Consider the following 17,228-nt stretch of genomic DNA (forward strand, 5'->3'; position numbering starts at 1 on the left):
AGCATATCCCTGTTTCTTTTCTTCTGGTGTCAACTTATCTAGTAGAAAATGGAATTTATGGTGCTAAGAAAGCTTATCCTTAAATTTTGAATGTTCTTCTCAAGGTTATTCTCTAAACTAAATTTTTAAGGGCAAAATAAAAGAATGATGAAATAGAGTCCCATGATTGACTTTTCAAGCCTCCTGATCATGCAAATAATCTAAACACATCAATTAAATTCAGGGACTACAAAGTGGGTTGTGGTGTGTTTTTTTAAAGATCCAACTATATATTGGGTCTCCTTAAAGAACAAGAAACCCACTCTAAATATAAAAATATACAGAGATTAAAAGTAATGCAATGGAGAAAGAAAAGCCAAAAGAATAAAAAGCTGCAGTAGATATGGTAATTTGAGGTAAAGCAAACTTCATAACAAAGAAAATCATCAGAGATAAACAGAGGGTCTTTGTAATGATAATAATAAAAGGGTTAGTTCTCTGAGATTACATAATAATCCTTAATATGTGTGCACTTAAGAGCAGAGTGTCAAAATAAGCAGGCAGAAACTGAGAGAAATACAAGGAGAAATAGACAAAAATTATTATAGTTGGAGACTTTGACCTCCTCAATCAGTAATCGACAGATCCAATAGGCAGAAAATCAGTAAGGATGCATTGAGTTGAATAGCAGCCATGATCAATTGGATCTAATTGATATTTATAAGTTACTTTTCTCCAACAAAAGCAGACTTCACGTTCTTCTCAAGCTCACAGGGAACTTTCACTAAGATGGACCACATTCTGGGCCATAAAACACACTTTCACAAATTACCCAAAGTATGCTCTCAGACCACAGTGAAATAGAGAGCAATAACAGAATGATAGATGGGAAAATCCCTATATTTACACATGTTGCTTAGCAACTTTTTAATAACTCCCATGACATCAGCAACTGCCATCTTCTTCTTTGAAAATTATTTTTCCTACAAATATCTGACACTATTCCCCATGCTGATTATTATATTCTTAGACTTCCAGCTCAGTGTCTAAGTGAGCAGTGGATAGTGCATGTGTTTGGGTGAAGACAAACAAAGCCATGAAGATTGGAAAACACTGCAGGCTCACCTTTCTAACCTAAAGGTAAGTGAAGGCATCCTGAAGACACAATTGCAGGCAACTTTAGCTTAGCACACATTTAATTTTCTAATACCTATAGTGTTCAGTCTTCCATCTCTGAAAGGTAAAATATCCATGTATGATTATTGATATGTATGTCAATCAGAACTAAAAATCTTAGGCTGCCGAAACCGGTTTGGCTCAGTGGTAGAGCGTCGGTCTGAGGACTGAAAGGCCCCAGGTTCGATTCTGGGCAAGGGCATGTACATTGCTTGCGGGCACATCCTCGCTAGTGGGTGTGCAAGAGGCAGCTGGTCCATGTTTCTCTCTCATTGATGTTTCTAGCTCTCTATCTCTCACCCTTCCTCTCGGTAAAAAATCAATAAAATATATTAAAATAAATAAATAAATGAATAAATAAAATGTTCAATCTTTAAAACAATATTAATAATTAAAAAATGAAAATCTTGGGCTGATTAAAATCCCCAGCCTCTCCTGTAAAATATTAGGCTCTAAGCTCCATTTCCCTATAACCACTTTCTAGATGCCACAGACATTATAAGAATCAAAATAAAGATGAAATGCTGCAGTAAAATAGACAGCTTTGCCTACATGTGAGGAAGTTACTCTTGCAAGACATAAGATAAGCTAGAGTCAAATGACCATTGTCCTCTCATCTCCCTCTGGTTAGAGTAAGGACATAGAAGTGTGATAGTTCGCTGAAACCCATTTGGCTCAGTGGTAGAGCATCAGTCTGTGGACTGAAAGGTCCCAGGTTTGATTCTGGTCTGTCAGGTGCATGTACATTGGTTGCGAGCACATCCCCGGTAAGGGATGTGCAAGAGGCAGCTGGTCGGTGTTTCTAACTCTCTCTCTCTCTTCCTTCCTCTCTGTAAAAAACAATAAAAATATATTTTTTAAAAAAATAGTGTGATGGTTCTTCCTGTAAACACTTTGTATTCGCAGTAGGAAAGAAAAGCCATCAGGATAAAGACTCTCAAAACCAGTTTTCTGAGTAGTCACGAATATTTGGATGCTTAAAGAGCCTTATAACAATATATGATAAATGATGTTGCTGCCTCATGATACCGTACTCCTAACCCTAACCTGTCTTCTCCCAACATAGACCCTGCAGAAGGTGATCCCATCATGCGCCAGAGTAACCACACCACTGTGAGGGAATTTGTCTTCCTAGAATTCACTCGCTTCCGGGAACTGGAGTTTTTCTTGTTTGTGTTCTTCCTTGCTGTGTATGTGACAACTGTGCTGGGCAATGCCCTCATTGTGGTGAGCATCACCTGTGACTCCCACCTGCACACTCCCATGTACTTTCTCCTAAGGAACAAATCAGTCCTGGACATTGTTTTTTCATCGGTCACTGTTCCCAAGTTGCTGGTAGATCTTTTGTCAGACAGGAAAACCATCTCTTACAATGGCTGCATGGCACAGATCTTTTTCTTCCACTTTACTGGTGGGGCAGATATTTTTTTCCTCTCTGTGATGGCCTATGACAGGTACCTTGCAATCTCCAAGCCCTTGCATTATGTGACCATTATGAGGAGAGAGGTGTGGGTGGCCTTAGTGGTGGCTTCCTGGGTGGGTGGTGGTTTGCACTCAATCGTCCAGATAATTCTGATGCTTCCACTCCCCTTCTGTGGCCCCAACACCTTGGATGCCTTCTACTGCGATGTGCCCCAGGTGGTTAAGCTGGCCTGCACTGACACCTTTGCCCTGGAGCTTCTCATGATCTCTAACAATGGGCTGGTGACCTTGTTGTGGTTCCTCCTGCTGCTGGGGTCCTATACTGTCATTCTGGTGATGCTCAGATCTCGCTCTGGGGAGGGCCGGAAAAAGGCCCTCTCCACCTGCACCTCCCACATCGTGGTGGTGACTCTTCACTTTCTGCCTTGTGTTTACATCTACTGCCGGCCCTTCACTACGCTGCCCATGGACACAGCCGTGTCCATCAATAACACGGTCATCACTCCCATGCTGAACCCTATGATCTACACCCTGAGGAACCAGGAGATGAAGTCAGCCATGAAGAGACTGAAGAGGAGACTTGGACCTTCCAAGGGTAGTAAACTGGGGTGAGCAGTCAGACTGAGGCTGGAAATCTAATTCTGATTTCGTTTTCTTCAAGCTGCTAGCCTTAGGGTAAGAGAGACAACTATCTCTTTCTCCAGTCATTTATGAACGTTCTCATAGCCCTTCAACTCTAATAGAAGAAATGTAAGAACAAAAGGAAGAGATTAGATTCAACAACGTAACTATAGACTTGTGGAGATCATGTTTTGATTCCCAGCCAGGACAGATGCCTGGGTTTAAGCTTGATTTCCAGTAGGGTGTGTGCAAGAGGTAGTCAATCAATAATTCTCATCATTAATGTTTCTATCTCTCCCCCTTCCCTTCATCTCTAAAATCAATATATATTTTTAAAGGCATTATTCTAGTGATACCAGTGTCTTTCCCTGTTGTTTGATCCCTTAACACTTCTGATTTTGACCCACAAAGGGAAAGAGGAAGAAGAGAGCATGATGACATAGTACGGATCACCTTTCAGAAGTAGACCACTATCTTTATTCCCCTCCCACATTCAAGCAAGGATCACATCAGTTGTATAAGAGCAGTAAAGTCTTATAGGTCTGCTGTATAACAGTGGCTATAGTTAACAATATGATATCATGCACTTAAAATCTGTTATGAGGGTAGCTTTCATATTTAAGTGTTTTAACCATAAAAAATACTGATACACTTTGAGATTTGGATTTATACATTGTTTCTATCTGTTTCCCAATAGTAAACTATAAATATTTTTAAATTCAGCAAATAATCTAATCAGGATAGAGTAATCACAATGACCAGTTACACAGAATAAGAGGCTGCAATTTTAAGAAACTCGGCATTAAACAACCAGGAGCTAGGAAACTGATTCACACCACAGCAATATTGCAACAGGAAACAGAATTATATCCCTTCTTTTTTTTTTTTTTTTTGCAAGACAAGACACTGTTGAAGTCAACAGAATATTCACTAATATAAGTATTAAACTTATAGACTATAAGTTTATAATAGTTGGAACCACAGCTTACTTTCTTTGTATTTAATGCTTCAGAGAGTCCCTGACATTCAATAAATATGTCTGGAATAAAAATAAAAATGAAATTTTAAAACTAAAATAAGTTAATTAAAACAGGCTATGGAAATATCATTACTTAACATAAAAGCTTATCCTCTCCAAAAACAGTTTTGTAGAAAAAGAATTATTGAATGACTTCGCATGTGGTCATTTTACTTGATCACCAAGCTGATTGAAATCTTGGAAATTTGGGCAACTCAAAAAATTACAAATGGCACAGCCATGTGGGCAGCAGTCTGAATTGCATTCTTAGAGCTTAGGAAGAAAACCAAATAAATAGACAAGGACTTTTTCATATGACGTATCTTGAAACAAAAGAGAGAAAAAAAAGATGACTCCATAGAGCTGAAAAGTGGCACAAGGGTAAAAGAATTTATTTTCCTTGGCCTCACTCAGAAACAGGAACTGAGTTGGGTCTGATTTCTTTTCCTACTTTTGGTGTATGTGACAACTCTGCTGGGAAACCTCCTCAACATGGTTGTGGTGAGTTTTGCCTTTAGAGACCCTTCCCCCTCCCTCGCTCCCTTCCCTCTCCCTCCTCCTTCCAATACCCCCATGACCCCCACCCACACACCCACCATGTACTTTTTGCTCCGTAATTTGTCTCTCAATGATATCTGCTTCTCCTTCATCACAGCTCCCAAAGTTCTGGTGGACCCGTTACAGAGGAAGACCATTGCCTTCAGTGGCTGCTTGACCTAGATGTTTTTCTTCCACCTTGTTGGAGGGGCAGATGTAGTTTCTTTGTTGGTGGTGGCATTAGATCGGTATCTGGCCATCGCCAAGCCCCTGCACTATGTGATCCTCATGAGGACGGGGTATTGCACTGCCCTCATTGCAGCCTCTTGGGCAGGGGGCTTTGTCCACTCCATCGTCCAGATTTCCCTATTGCTCCCACTTCCCTTCTGTGGACACAATATTATTGATACTTTCTACTACCAGGGGTCCTCAAACTTTTTAAAGTGGGGGCCAGATCACGGTCCCTCAGAGAGCTGGAGGGCCGGACTATATGAACTACAGTGGTGCCTCACACAACGAACTTAATTCGTTCCAGGAGCAAGTTTGTTATGCGAAAAGTTGCTTTATGTGAAACGCGTTTTCCCATAACAATACATGTTAAAAAAAATAATTCGTTCTGTAGCATAAAATATGCTAAGATGACATAAAAAAAGATAATTTTTTTGTTATTATTTTTATTTAGATACATCATGATATAAAAAAAATATTGAGTTTAACTTAAAAGGACGACTGCCGTGATACGTGCGTGATTTAATTCGTAATGAAGAACGATTGCCGCGATACGTGCTTAAGTTAAGCGCAGTGACTAACGACTGCCTGCAGTGCCTGCGCGGAAGGATGCAATACATCGGCAGCGATCGTGGAAGCTCGGGCAAAGCGGTCGTGGAAGCTCGGGCGACTTCGTTGTGTGAAACGAAGTTCGTTGTATGAATCATGAAATGAAGTTCGTTGTGTGCAGCGTTCGCTGTGCGAGGCGTTCTTTATGCGAGGCACCACTGTACTAATTCCTACTGTAACACCTCGGCTGCGCTCACTGCCCAAAAAACCTGGCGGGCCGGATCAGACTCCTCTGCGGGCCGCATGTGGCCCGCGGGCCGTAGTTTGAAGACGCCTGTAACTACACTGTCCCCCAGATCCTCAACCTCGCCTGCACAGACATTTTTATGCTGGAGCTGCTGATTTCCAATAAAGGATTACTAACCACACTGTGCTTCTTCTTCCTCCTGTGTCCTATATGGTCATATTATTAGTAGTGCAGTAAGGTCTCAGGCAGGGGAGGGCAGGAGGAAAGCCATCTCCACCTGTACAGCCCACATCACTGTGGTGACTGAATTTTGTGCCCTGCATCTATGTCAAAACCTGGCCCTTCACTGCCCTCCCCACAGATAAGGCCATGGCTGTCACCTTCACTGTATCTGGCCATCGCCAAATACTCCCCTCTGCTAAACCCCTTGATTTACACTTTGAGGAACCAGGAGATGAAGTCAGCCTCAAGGAGCCTGAAGAGAAGATTCATGCTTTCTGACAAGGAACAGACCAGTAGCTCACTCCTTCTTACCACCTTTAAAAATGATTGTCCATCAAATAAACTGTATTCACTAAAAATTTTTCTACAATAGTTAATTTTTATATTTCTACTAAGGTTCACAGGACTTTCAAAGATTCTGATTAGCATGAAATAATACTGTAGAAAAATGGCTTTTATGTTATAAAAGAAAGTAAAGAAATCAAATTGTTAGCCAGAGAGGTAACTAGTCTACATTACAAGCATCTTATTGAACTAGGATAAGTGGCAAATTTAACATAACAAAAAAGTATAAAGTTAAAACAAGTGAAAAATAAAATCAGACCTTCAAAAAAAAAGTTAAAGAATGATACAATGGCCGAAACCAATTTGGCTAGTGGATAGAGCGTCAGCATGTGGACTGAAGGGTCCCGGGTTCTATTCTGGTCAAGGGCATGTACCTTGGTTGCAGGCACATCCCCAGTAGGGGATGTGCAAGAGGCAGCTGATCGATGATTCTCTCTCATTGATGTTTCTAACTCTCCCTCTCCCTTCCTCTCTGTAAAAAATCAACAAAATATATTTTTTTAAAAAAGAATGATACAATGAGCACCTAAGTAACCTTTTTTAGATTTTCCAAAAAATAAAAATTTTATAGCAATGACTTTCTTTCCTATGTCTTTCTGTGCCTTCATGTTTACATCCTTTTTTTCCAGCCAAACTCACCACTTATAAGCAACTGTTATATTCAAGTGGGCCCCTAAATCTAGAGCTCCCATTCTCTGCATTCCTGTGTGCCCTGAACATAAAGGTCACCCTCTTTGTGCAGGTTTCTCGGAGCCTCTTATAGAGAAACCATTCCCCTCTCTCACACAGCTCATCTGTCTTCAGATGGTTCCCACCACTTCCATATTACTATTAGATTTAAATTCTTTTCCCACTGGTTTTAGATTCAATTCCTTTTTCTCAAATAACCTAGAACTCTGCCAATACTCCATCAATATTTATTAAATTATTAGATGGATTGAAAATAGCAGAAAGATGGCACAGAAGCTGGTGGATATTCTCTGAATTACCAAAGGTACGTTGTGAATTTGGGACCTATTTCTTTCTAACAAGGAGGTCTGAGTTGGAGTCTGAGGTACCTTCTATTGTTCTGTGTAACCAGAGTCTGTTATTTACATGGGGTCGCTGTGAGAGGCTTTCATAACTAGTTTGGGCCCTGACTGGTTTGGCTCAGTGGATAGAGCTTTGCCCCAAGGACTTGAAGGGTCTCAGTTCAATTCATTCTGGTTGAGGGAACGTACCTCGATTGCAGATTGCATCCCCTGCCCTGGTTAGGGAAGCCCTAATAGGGGCATGTGTGGGAGGCAACCAAATGATGTGTCCCTCTCACATCAATGTTTCTCTCCCTCTGTCTCTCTCCCTGCCTTCCACTCTCTCTAAAAATCAATGGACTGGAGGTCAATTCCTCCCAGTGATACCAACACCAATCAAGACTTAACTACAACAAGGTTGTACACCCAGTCCACAAAGGGGAGCACAAGAGTGTCTACCTCAAGTAACTGTGTAGGCTGACCCATGGGACATATAGGACACCAAACACACAAAGCCATCCTACCAACTCTGGAAGCAGCAAAAATGCTGAAACAAGGAAATAGATATCAAACAAAAGAGATGGGGGAGAACAAAAGACTGGATATAGAGTTCAAAACCATGGTTATAAGGTTTTTCAAGAATTTCCTAGAAAAGGCCAATAAATTTATTGAGACCCCCAAGGATATGAAAAAGAACCAACTAGAAATTAAATATACACTGACTGAAATAAAAATATTATTCAGAGACCCAAGAGCAGACTGGAGGAACACAAGAATCAAAACAAAGATTTGGAACACAAAGAGACAAGGACACTCCTCTGGAAAAGCAAGAAGAAAAGAGAATCCAGAAAGTTGAAGATAGTGTAAGGAGCCTCTGGGACAACTTCAAGCTTACCAACATCCAAATTATGGGGGTGCCAGAAGATGAGAGAGTGCAAGATACTGAAAATCTATTTGAAGAAATAATGTCAGAAAACTTCCCCAACCTGGTGAAAGAAATAGACATACAACTACATGAAGTGCACAGAACTCCAAACAAGAGGAATCCAAAGAGAACCACACCAAGACACATCATGATTAAAATGCCACTGGCAAAAGACAAAGAGAGAATCTCACAAGCAACGAGAGAGAAAATAATTAGTTACCTATAAGGGAGCACCCATACGACTATCAGCTGATTTCTCAACAGAAACTATGCAGGCCAGAAGGAAGTGGCAATAAATATTCAAAGTGATGAATAGCGAGAACCTACAACCAAGATTAGTCTACCTAGCAAAACTGTCATTTAGAACTGAAGGTCAAATAAAGAGCTTCACAGACAAGAAAAAGCTAAAGGAGTTCATCACCACCATCATCACCACCTCTTTAAGAAGAGGAAGAAGAAAAAGATAAAAATTATGATCAACAAATGCATATCGATAAATAAATGAATCTAAAAATCAAGTGAATTAAAAATCTGAGGCACAGAATAAACTGGTGAATATAATAGAATCAGGGGCAAAGAAAGGGGAGTAGACTGACAATTCTCAGGGGGAAGGGGGTATGGAGGGTGTGGGAAGAGACTGGACAAAAATCACACACCTGCCGAGACCGGTTTGGCTCAATGAATAGAGCTTCGGCTTGGGGACTGAAGGGTCCCGGGTTCGATTCTGGTCAAGGGCATGTACCTTGGTTGCGGGCATATCCCCAGTAGGGGGTGTGCAAGAGGCAGCTGGTCAATGACTCTCTCTCATCGATGTTTCTAACTCTCTATCTCTCTCCCTTCCTCTCTGTACAAAAAATCAATAAAATATATATTTTTTTAAAAATCACACACCTATGGAATAGGACAGTAAGGAGGAGGGTAAAGGCAGAGGGAGGTTAGAAACTGGGTGGAGGGGAGCTATGGGGGGAAAAAAGAGGAACAACTATAATAATGTGAACAATAAATATTTATTTAAAAATAAAATGGATTGATATTTAATTTTCATATCTATTTTGCAAAATAGGTGCAGAAATTAAATTACATGCATATATCTAATTACTGTAATTTATGTCTCAAGGAGAAAATCCCCTCTTCTAAATTCAGGAAATCTCTATACTTTTCACAATAATAGTTGAGGGATTTCAATTATGTCAAAATCCCTGGTGATAAGTCATTCTGATATGTTTCTAAAGTAGCATTAAGAATAGCATATCCCTTGCCAAAACCGGTTTGGCTCAGTGGTAGAGCGTCGGTCTGCGGACTGAAAGGTCACAGGTTTGATTCCGGTCAGGGGCATGTATGTTGGTTGCGGGCACATCCCCGGTAGGGGGTGTGCAAGAGGCGGCTGGTCGGTGTTTCTCTCTCATCAACGTTTCTAGCTCTCTATCTCTCTCCCTTCCTCTCTGTAAAAAATCAATAAAATATATTTTTTTTAAAAAAAGAATAGCATAACCCTTTTTCTTTTCTTCTAGTGTCAACTTATCTAGTAGAAAATGGAATTTATGGTGCTAAGAAAGCTTACCATTAAATTTTGAATGTTCTTCTCAAGGTTATTCTCTAAACTAAATTTTTAAGGACAAAATAAAAGAATGATGAAATAGAGTCCCATGATTGACTTTTCAAGCCTCCTGATCATGCAAATAATCTAAACACATCAATTAAATTCAGGGACTACAAAGTGGGTTGTGGTGGGGGTTTTTTTAAAGACCCAACTATATGTTGGATCTCGTTATAGAACAAGAAACCCACTCTAAATATAAAAATACACAGAGATTAAAAGTAATGCAATGGAGAAAGAAAAGCCAAAAGAATAAAAAGCTGCAGTAGATATGGTAATTTGAGGTAAAGCAAACTTCATAACAAAGAAAATCATCAGAGATAAACAGAGGGTCTTTGTAATGATAATAATAAAAGGGTTAGTTCTCTGAGATTACATAATGATCCTTAATATGTGTGCACTTAAGAGCAGAGTGTCAAAATAAGCAGGCAGAAACTGAGAGAAATACAAGGAGAAATAGACAAAAATTATTATAGTTGGAGACTTTGACCTCCTCAATCAGTAATCGACAGATCCAATAGGCAGAAAATCAGTAAGGATGCATTGAGTTGAATAGCAGCCATGATCAATTGGATCTAATTGATATTTATAAGTTACTTTTCTCCAACAAAAGCAGACTTCATGTTCTTCTCAAGCTCACAGGGAATTTTCACTAAGATGGACCACATTCTGGGCCATAAAACACACTTTCACAAATTACCCAAAGTATGCTCTCAGATCACAGTGGAATAGAGAGCAATAACAGAATGATAGATGGGGAAATCCCTATATTTACACATGTTGCTTAGCAACTTTTTAATAACTCCCATGACATCAGCAACTGCCATCTTCTTCTTTGAAAATTATTTTTCCTATAAATATCTGACACTATTCCCCATGCTGATTATTATATTCTTAGACTTCCAGCTCAGTGTCTAAGTGAGCAGTGGATAGTGCATGTGTTTGGGTGAAGACAAACAGAGCCATGAAGATGGGAAAACACTGCAGGCTCACCTTTCTAACCTAAAGGTAAGTGAAGGCATCCTGAAGACACAATTGCAGGCAACTTTAGCTTAGCACACATTTAATTTTCTAATACCTATAGTGTTCAGTCTTCCATCTCTGAAAGGTAAAATATCCATGCGTGATTATTGATATGTATGTCAACCAGAACTAAAAATCTTAGGCTGATTAAAATCCCCAGCCTCTCCTGTAAAATATTAGGCTCTAAGCTCCATTTCCCTATAACCACTCTCTAGATGCCACAGACATTATAAGATTCAAAATAAAGATGAAATGCTGCAGTAAAATAGACAGCTTTGCCTACATGTGAGGAAGTTACTCTTGCAAGACATAAGATAAGCTAGAGTCAAATGACCATTGTCCTCTCATCTCCCTCTGGTTAGAGTAAGGACATAGAAGTGTGATGGTTCGCTGGAACCCATTTGGCTCAGTGGTAGAGCATCAGTCTGTGGACTGAAAGGACCCAGGTTTGATTCCGGTCTGCCAGGTGCATGTACATTGGTTGCGGGCACATCCCCGGTAAGGGATGTGCAAGAGGCAGCTGGTTGGTGTTTCTAGCTCTCTCTCTCTCTTCCTTCCTCTCTGTAAAAAACAATAAAAATATATTTTTAAAAAAATAGTGTGATGGTTCTTCCTGTAAACACTTTGTATTCACAGTAGGAAAGAAAAGCCATCAGGATAAAGACTCTCAAAACCAGTTTTCTGAGTAGTCACGAATATTTGGATGCTTGTAGTTCGCGCTGAAGGCCTGTTTCCTAGGCTACACACGGAGGACCCGGTTCCTCATTTGCGCCTAGGGGAAAGTCCCCGGACCGAGGGCAGAGAGTGCCACGTGCGCACGCACGCAGACCTCCCCGCTTCTCGCTGTGAATCCGCCAAGAATATTTGGATGCTTAAAGAGCCTTATAACAATATATGATAAATGATGTTACCGCCTCAAGATACCGTACTCCTAACCCTAACCTGTCTTCTCCCAACATAGACCCTGCAGAAGGTGATCCCATCATGCGCCAGAGTAACCACACCACTGTGAGGGAATTTGTCTTCCTAGAATTCACTCGCTTCCGGGAACTGGAGTTTTTCTTGTTTGTGTTCTTCCTTGCTGTGTATGTGACAACTGTGCTGGGCAATGCCCTCATTGTGGTGAGCATCACCTGTGACTCCCACCTGCACACTCCCATGTACTTTCTCCTAAGGAACAAATCAGTCCTGGACATTGTTTTTTCATCGGTCACTGTTCCCAAGTTGCTGGTAGATCTTTTGTCAGACAGGAAAACCATCTCTTACAATGGCTGCATGGCACAGATCTTTTTCTTCCACTTTACTGGTGGGGCAGATATTTTTTTCCTCTCTGTGATGGCCTATGACAGGTACCTTGCAATCTCCAAGCCCTTGCATTATGTGACCATTATGAGGAGAGAGGTGTGGGTGGCCTTAGTGGTGGCTTCCTGGGTGGGTGGTGGTTTGCACTCAATCGTCCAGATAATTCTGATGCTTCCTCTCCCCTTCTGTGGCCCCAACACCTTGGATGCCTTCTACTGCGATGTGCCCCAGGTGGTTAAGCTGGCCTGCACTGACACCTTTGCCCTGGAGCTTCTCATGATCTCTAACAATGGGCTGGTGACCTTGTTGTGGTTCCTCCTGCTGCTGGGGTCCTATACTGTCATTCTGGTGATGCTCAGATCTCGCTCTGGGGAGGGCCGGAAAAAGGCCCTCCTCACCTGCACTTCCCACATCTTGGTGGTGACTCTTCACTTTGTGCCTTCTGTTTATATCTACTGCCGGCCCTTCACTACGCTGCCCATGGACACAGCCGTGTCCATCAATAACACGGTCATCACTCCCATGCTGAACCCTTTGATCTACACCCTGAGAAACCAGGAGATGAAGTCAGCCATGAAGAGACTGAAGAGGAGACTTGGACCTTCCAAGGGTAGTAAACTGGGGTGAGCAGTCATACTGAGGCTGGAAATCTAATTCTGATTTCGTTTTCTTCAAGTTGCTAGCCTTAGGGTAAGAGACTGTCTTTCTTCAGTCATTTCTAAACATTCTCATAGCCCTTCAGCTCTAGTAAAAGGAATATAATGACAAAAGGAAGAGATGAGATTGAACAACATAACTATTGACTTGTGGACTCGGAAAAAGTATGGAGTATAAGATTAAAATCAACAAACTAAATGCTATTTTTTGTGTAATCTGTGAGTCTTTTTTAAAATATATTTTTATTGATTTTAGAAAGAAAGGGAGAGAAAGAGAAAGACAGAAACATCAATGATGAGAAAGAGTCATTGATTAGCTGCCTCCTGCATGGCCCCTACTGGGGGTTGAGCCCTAAACCCAGGAATGTGCCCTTAACCAGAATCAAACCCGGGACTCTTCAGTCTACAAGCTGACTCTCTATCCACTAAGCCAAACCAGCTAGGGTGAGTCTGTGACTCCTAAGTCAACATATTTTACCTCACTTTCACCATCTGTAATAGATAAATAAACTGTCTACTAAGAAGGTTTTCATGAAAATAAAATTTGATAAATGTTGAGAGCATGATAGTTGCAATGGAGAGCACCACTTCTAGCATTAATCAGGCATACAATCAATATTACCTTTTATTACCTATCCTGCTATCCCTAAATAGCACATGGACAGAATACAGAGGTACTTATTTCATACATACTTTTTCTGGTGAAAGTTATTTCCAGTTGACTTTTAAAACAACTTCTAGCTGAAACCGGTTTGGCTCAGTGTCGGCCTGCAGACTCAAAGGTCCCAGGTTAGATTCTTGTACTTTGGTTGTGGGCACATCCCCAGTAGTGGGTGTGCAAGAGCAGATGATTGATGATTCACTCTCATCGATGTTTCTAACTCTCTATTCCTCTCTCTTCCTCGCTGTAAAACAAATCAATAAAATATATTTTTAAATAAATAAAATAACTTCTATATTTTATACTTTGAATACAGAATTTTCAATATATTTCACCAATTAATGATAGTAAAAATTAAATAAAACAACTTTTTATACTTCTTTTCTTTAACTTTGTTCTTATAGTTGACACTATTACAGATGTCCCCATCCCCCCTCCTTTGCCCAACTCCACCCAGCCCCCACTTCCCCTTCCTTCTGGCCATTACCACATTGTTGTCTGTGTAAATAGACAAAAAAAATAGTAGCTTTTGTTATTGCTAGAAATCGGGATATTTCCTATGAACTCCTATTCCACCCAAATCTACCTCTACTTCTCTTGTGACACACCATTTTGCCATGCATTATGTTCATCAATTTACACAAGCCATCTGCTTTTTTCTTTATTGATTTCAGAGAGGAAGGGAGAATGAGAGAGATATCGATATAAAAACATCAATGATGAGAATCATTGATTGGTTGCCTCCTGCATGTCCCCTACTGCCTGCAACCCAGGCATGTGCCCTTGGCCAGAATTGAACTTGAGACACCTCAGTCTGCAGGCTGATGCTTTATCCAGAGCTAAGCTGGCTAGAGGACAAACCATCCACTTTTGACCAGCTGTAAGCACTTTTATAATGGGGTCCAGTTTATCCACATACATTTGGAGATTGCTATACTCTCTTGATGCCCAGCTAGTGTAACTCAGTGGTTGAGCACCAACCAATGAATCAGGAGCTCATGTTTTGATTCCCAGTCAGGACATATGCCTGGGTTTGAGCTTGATCTCCCAAGGTTCTGGTAGACCTGTTACAGAGGAAGACCATTGCCTTCAGTGGCTGCTTGACCTAGATGTATTTCTTTCAACTTGTTGGAGGGGCAGATGTAGTTTCTTTGTTGGTGATGACATTAGATCGGTACGTGCCTATCTCCAAGCCCCTGCACTATGTGATCCTCATGAGGACGGGGTATTGCACTGCCCTCATTGCAGCCTCTTGGGCAGGGGGCTTTGTCCACTCCATCGTCCAGATTTCCCTGTTGCTCCCACTTCCCTTCTGTGGACACAATGTTATTGATATTTTCTACTACACTGTCCCCCAGATCCTCAACCTCGCCTGCACAGACATTTTTATGCTGGAGCTGCTGATTTCCAATAAAGAATTACTAACCACACTGTGCTTCTTCTTTCTCTTGTGACCTATATGGTCATATTATTAGTAGTGCAGTAAGGTCTCAGGCAGGGGAGGGCAGGAGGAAAGCCATCTCCACCTGTACAGCCCACATCGCTATGCTGACTTTGCATTTTGTGTCCTGCATCTATGTCTACACCAGGCACTTCACTGCCCTCCCCACAGATAAGGCCATGGCTGTCACCTTCACTGTCATCTCCCCTCTACTGAACTCCTTGATTTACACTTTGAGGAACCAGGAGATGAAATCAGCCACAAGGAGACTGAAGAGGAGACTCGTGCTTTATAACAGGATATAGACTTACTCCTCCTTACCACCTTTAAAAATGTTTGTCAATCAAATAAACTGTATTCACTAAAAAAAAAATTTTAATTAATTTTTATATTTCTACTAAGGTTCCAGGACTTTCAAAGATTCTGATTAGCATGAAATAATACTGTAGAAAAATGGCTTTTATGTTATAAAAGAAAGTAGAGAAATCAAATTGTTAGCCAGAGAGGTAACTATTCTACATAAAAGCATCTTATTGAATTAGGATAAGTGGCAAAATTAACAAAACAAAAAAATATATTGTCCCAGTTCTATATTTACCTTTTATTTAACATATCTACTTTACTTATAGATAGTGCAAAAGTGAAAAGGAGATTATTTGCTCAGAACTTGGCATCCATACTTATAATTTTCCCCTCATCCCCTTGTTGGTTGCCTGGTTCTTAGAACCAGCAGTCCCTCAATTTCAGCCTCACAGAGTATTTAGTATCAAACCAGTATTGCTGAATGATTCTTTAGAAATTAACCCAGACCCAAATCAAACACAAGATGCATTTAATATTTTAAAAGTTTTGTTATTGAAGCCATAGTGTTAATACCTTTCATATGAGAATAAGAACATAAGGGATGCTCCATATATAAATGAATAACTGAATTTCAGGAAAACCCATGTTACATATATGACCTTGAATTCACACTATTATGAAAGCCAGGAGAACTGTGTTCATTACAATTATGTATAATGGAAATGAATCACCACTCTGGGAAAGCTCTTTGAAACAAAAATGAAACTTCTTTAATTCCTTCTCCCCCCAAAAAAATAATAATAATAATAATAAATAAAGCAAAGCAAACAAAAATAATAACTATTGCCTCTCACTCATTTCTGCTTTTCAAATCATTGGCTAATATCATTAACACACACACACACACACACACACACACACTTGAGTTATTTGTATTCTCTGATAGCATGACTCTCTAAAAATGGCAGAAACCTCTGAAAATGCTTCAGACTATACATTCAAAAAGGTTAGAATGAAGCAGAAAACATTATTCTATATATCAACTTGGCTTTTATTTGTTTACTTATTATGATATTTACAGCTGCTGAGAGCTTCTCCCTCTCCCTCCCCTCTACCCCCACCACCCATTTCTGGAGTTAGATCCTAGATCTAAATTTTTGAAACTTATATATATATATATATATATATATATATATATATATATATATATATATATATATATATATATATATATGTCCTGGTATAAGTCTCAGTCTACAAATCAGACACGCAGAAGCCCTGAGCTGGGGATGTGCCCAGTGTGTCCAAGAGACAATTAGAGGGGGCTTTATAACTAGAAGAAAAGCAGCAAAGAGAAGAGAGGTAGTTGTTGAGGTCAAAGAGATAATGGGGCCATGGGACGAGGTCATTAGAACCTTTTTGATCATTGTAATGATTTTGACTTTCACATTAAGTAAGAAGGGGTGTATATTTAGAGGACTTTAAAGGACAGAATTAATGGTGCAAGTTTTCACAGAAATTCAGGGGCTGCTGTTATAAATATACTGAAGAGAGGTATAGACAAAACTAGAAAGACCAATTAAGAGGCTACCGACATAGTTATGAAAGAAGTAATGAGGACATGACTTAGGTAGTATTGGTGGAGGTGGTGAGAATTTTTTTAAACTGTGAAGGTTGAGCAAATGGGATTTGCTGATGGATCTAGGGTGGATTTCCTGGCTACGTGGGCACCTCCTCAGAACTCCATCACCCACGTTGTGCATCAGCCATTGAGAGGGAGCTCCTTCACTCTGGCCTACATACACCCCTCAGGTCAAGGGCTCCTTCCACTACTTGTGTGTCACACTTCAGAAATCACCCCACATGGGCTAAACTGCCTAAGGAACTTGTTCAGAATCCCTAAGAACAGACCTTTGTTTCCCAAGAAGAGTATTACTAAGAGGAAACATCAAGGAGGGTTCTGACT

At 40.4% G+C, this 17,228-nt stretch overlaps 2 protein-coding genes and 2 pseudogenes across 2 annotated transcripts; all 4 read left to right on the forward strand.

Annotated features, from left to right (window-relative positions):
* Window positions 1–2,244: 2,244 nt before the first annotated feature.
* LOC118713154 (olfactory receptor 4D6) lies at window positions 2,245–3,189 on the forward strand. The gene has a single exon (XM_036427546.1). The coding sequence runs from the start codon at window positions 2,245–2,247 to the stop codon at window positions 3,187–3,189; it is 945 nt and encodes a 314-aa protein (XP_036283439.1).
* A 1,600-nt stretch (window positions 3,190–4,789) lies between these two features.
* Window positions 4,790–6,372, forward strand: LOC118713144 (annotated as a pseudogene).
* Window positions 6,373–11,868: 5,496 nt separating this feature from the next.
* Window positions 11,869–12,898, forward strand: LOC118712694 (olfactory receptor 4D6-like). The gene has a single exon (XM_036426678.1). The coding sequence runs from the start codon at window positions 11,884–11,886 to the stop codon at window positions 12,826–12,828; it is 945 nt and encodes a 314-aa protein (XP_036282571.1). The 5' UTR covers window positions 11,869–11,883; the 3' UTR covers window positions 12,829–12,898.
* A 1,666-nt stretch (window positions 12,899–14,564) lies between these two features.
* Window positions 14,565–15,264, forward strand: LOC118713145 (annotated as a pseudogene).
* The last annotated feature ends 1,964 nt before the right edge of the window (window positions 15,265–17,228 follow it).

The sequence above is a fragment of the Pipistrellus kuhlii genome, unplaced genomic scaffold (genome assembly GCF_014108245.1).
Source record: "Pipistrellus kuhlii isolate mPipKuh1 unplaced genomic scaffold, mPipKuh1.p scaffold_m20_p_9, whole genome shotgun sequence".
In the NCBI taxonomy this organism is placed as follows: Eukaryota; Metazoa; Chordata; class Mammalia; order Chiroptera; family Vespertilionidae; genus Pipistrellus; species Pipistrellus kuhlii.

Bases quoted from the DNA above. Each gene is read 5' to 3' on its own strand.
- LOC118713154 (XM_036427546.1), top strand. From the start codon at position 2,245: ATGCGCCAGAGTAACCACACCACTGTGAGGGAATTTGTCTTCCTAGAA.
- LOC118712694 (XM_036426678.1), top strand. From the start codon at position 11,884: ATGCGCCAGAGTAACCACACCACTGTGAGGGAATTTGTCTTCCTAGAA.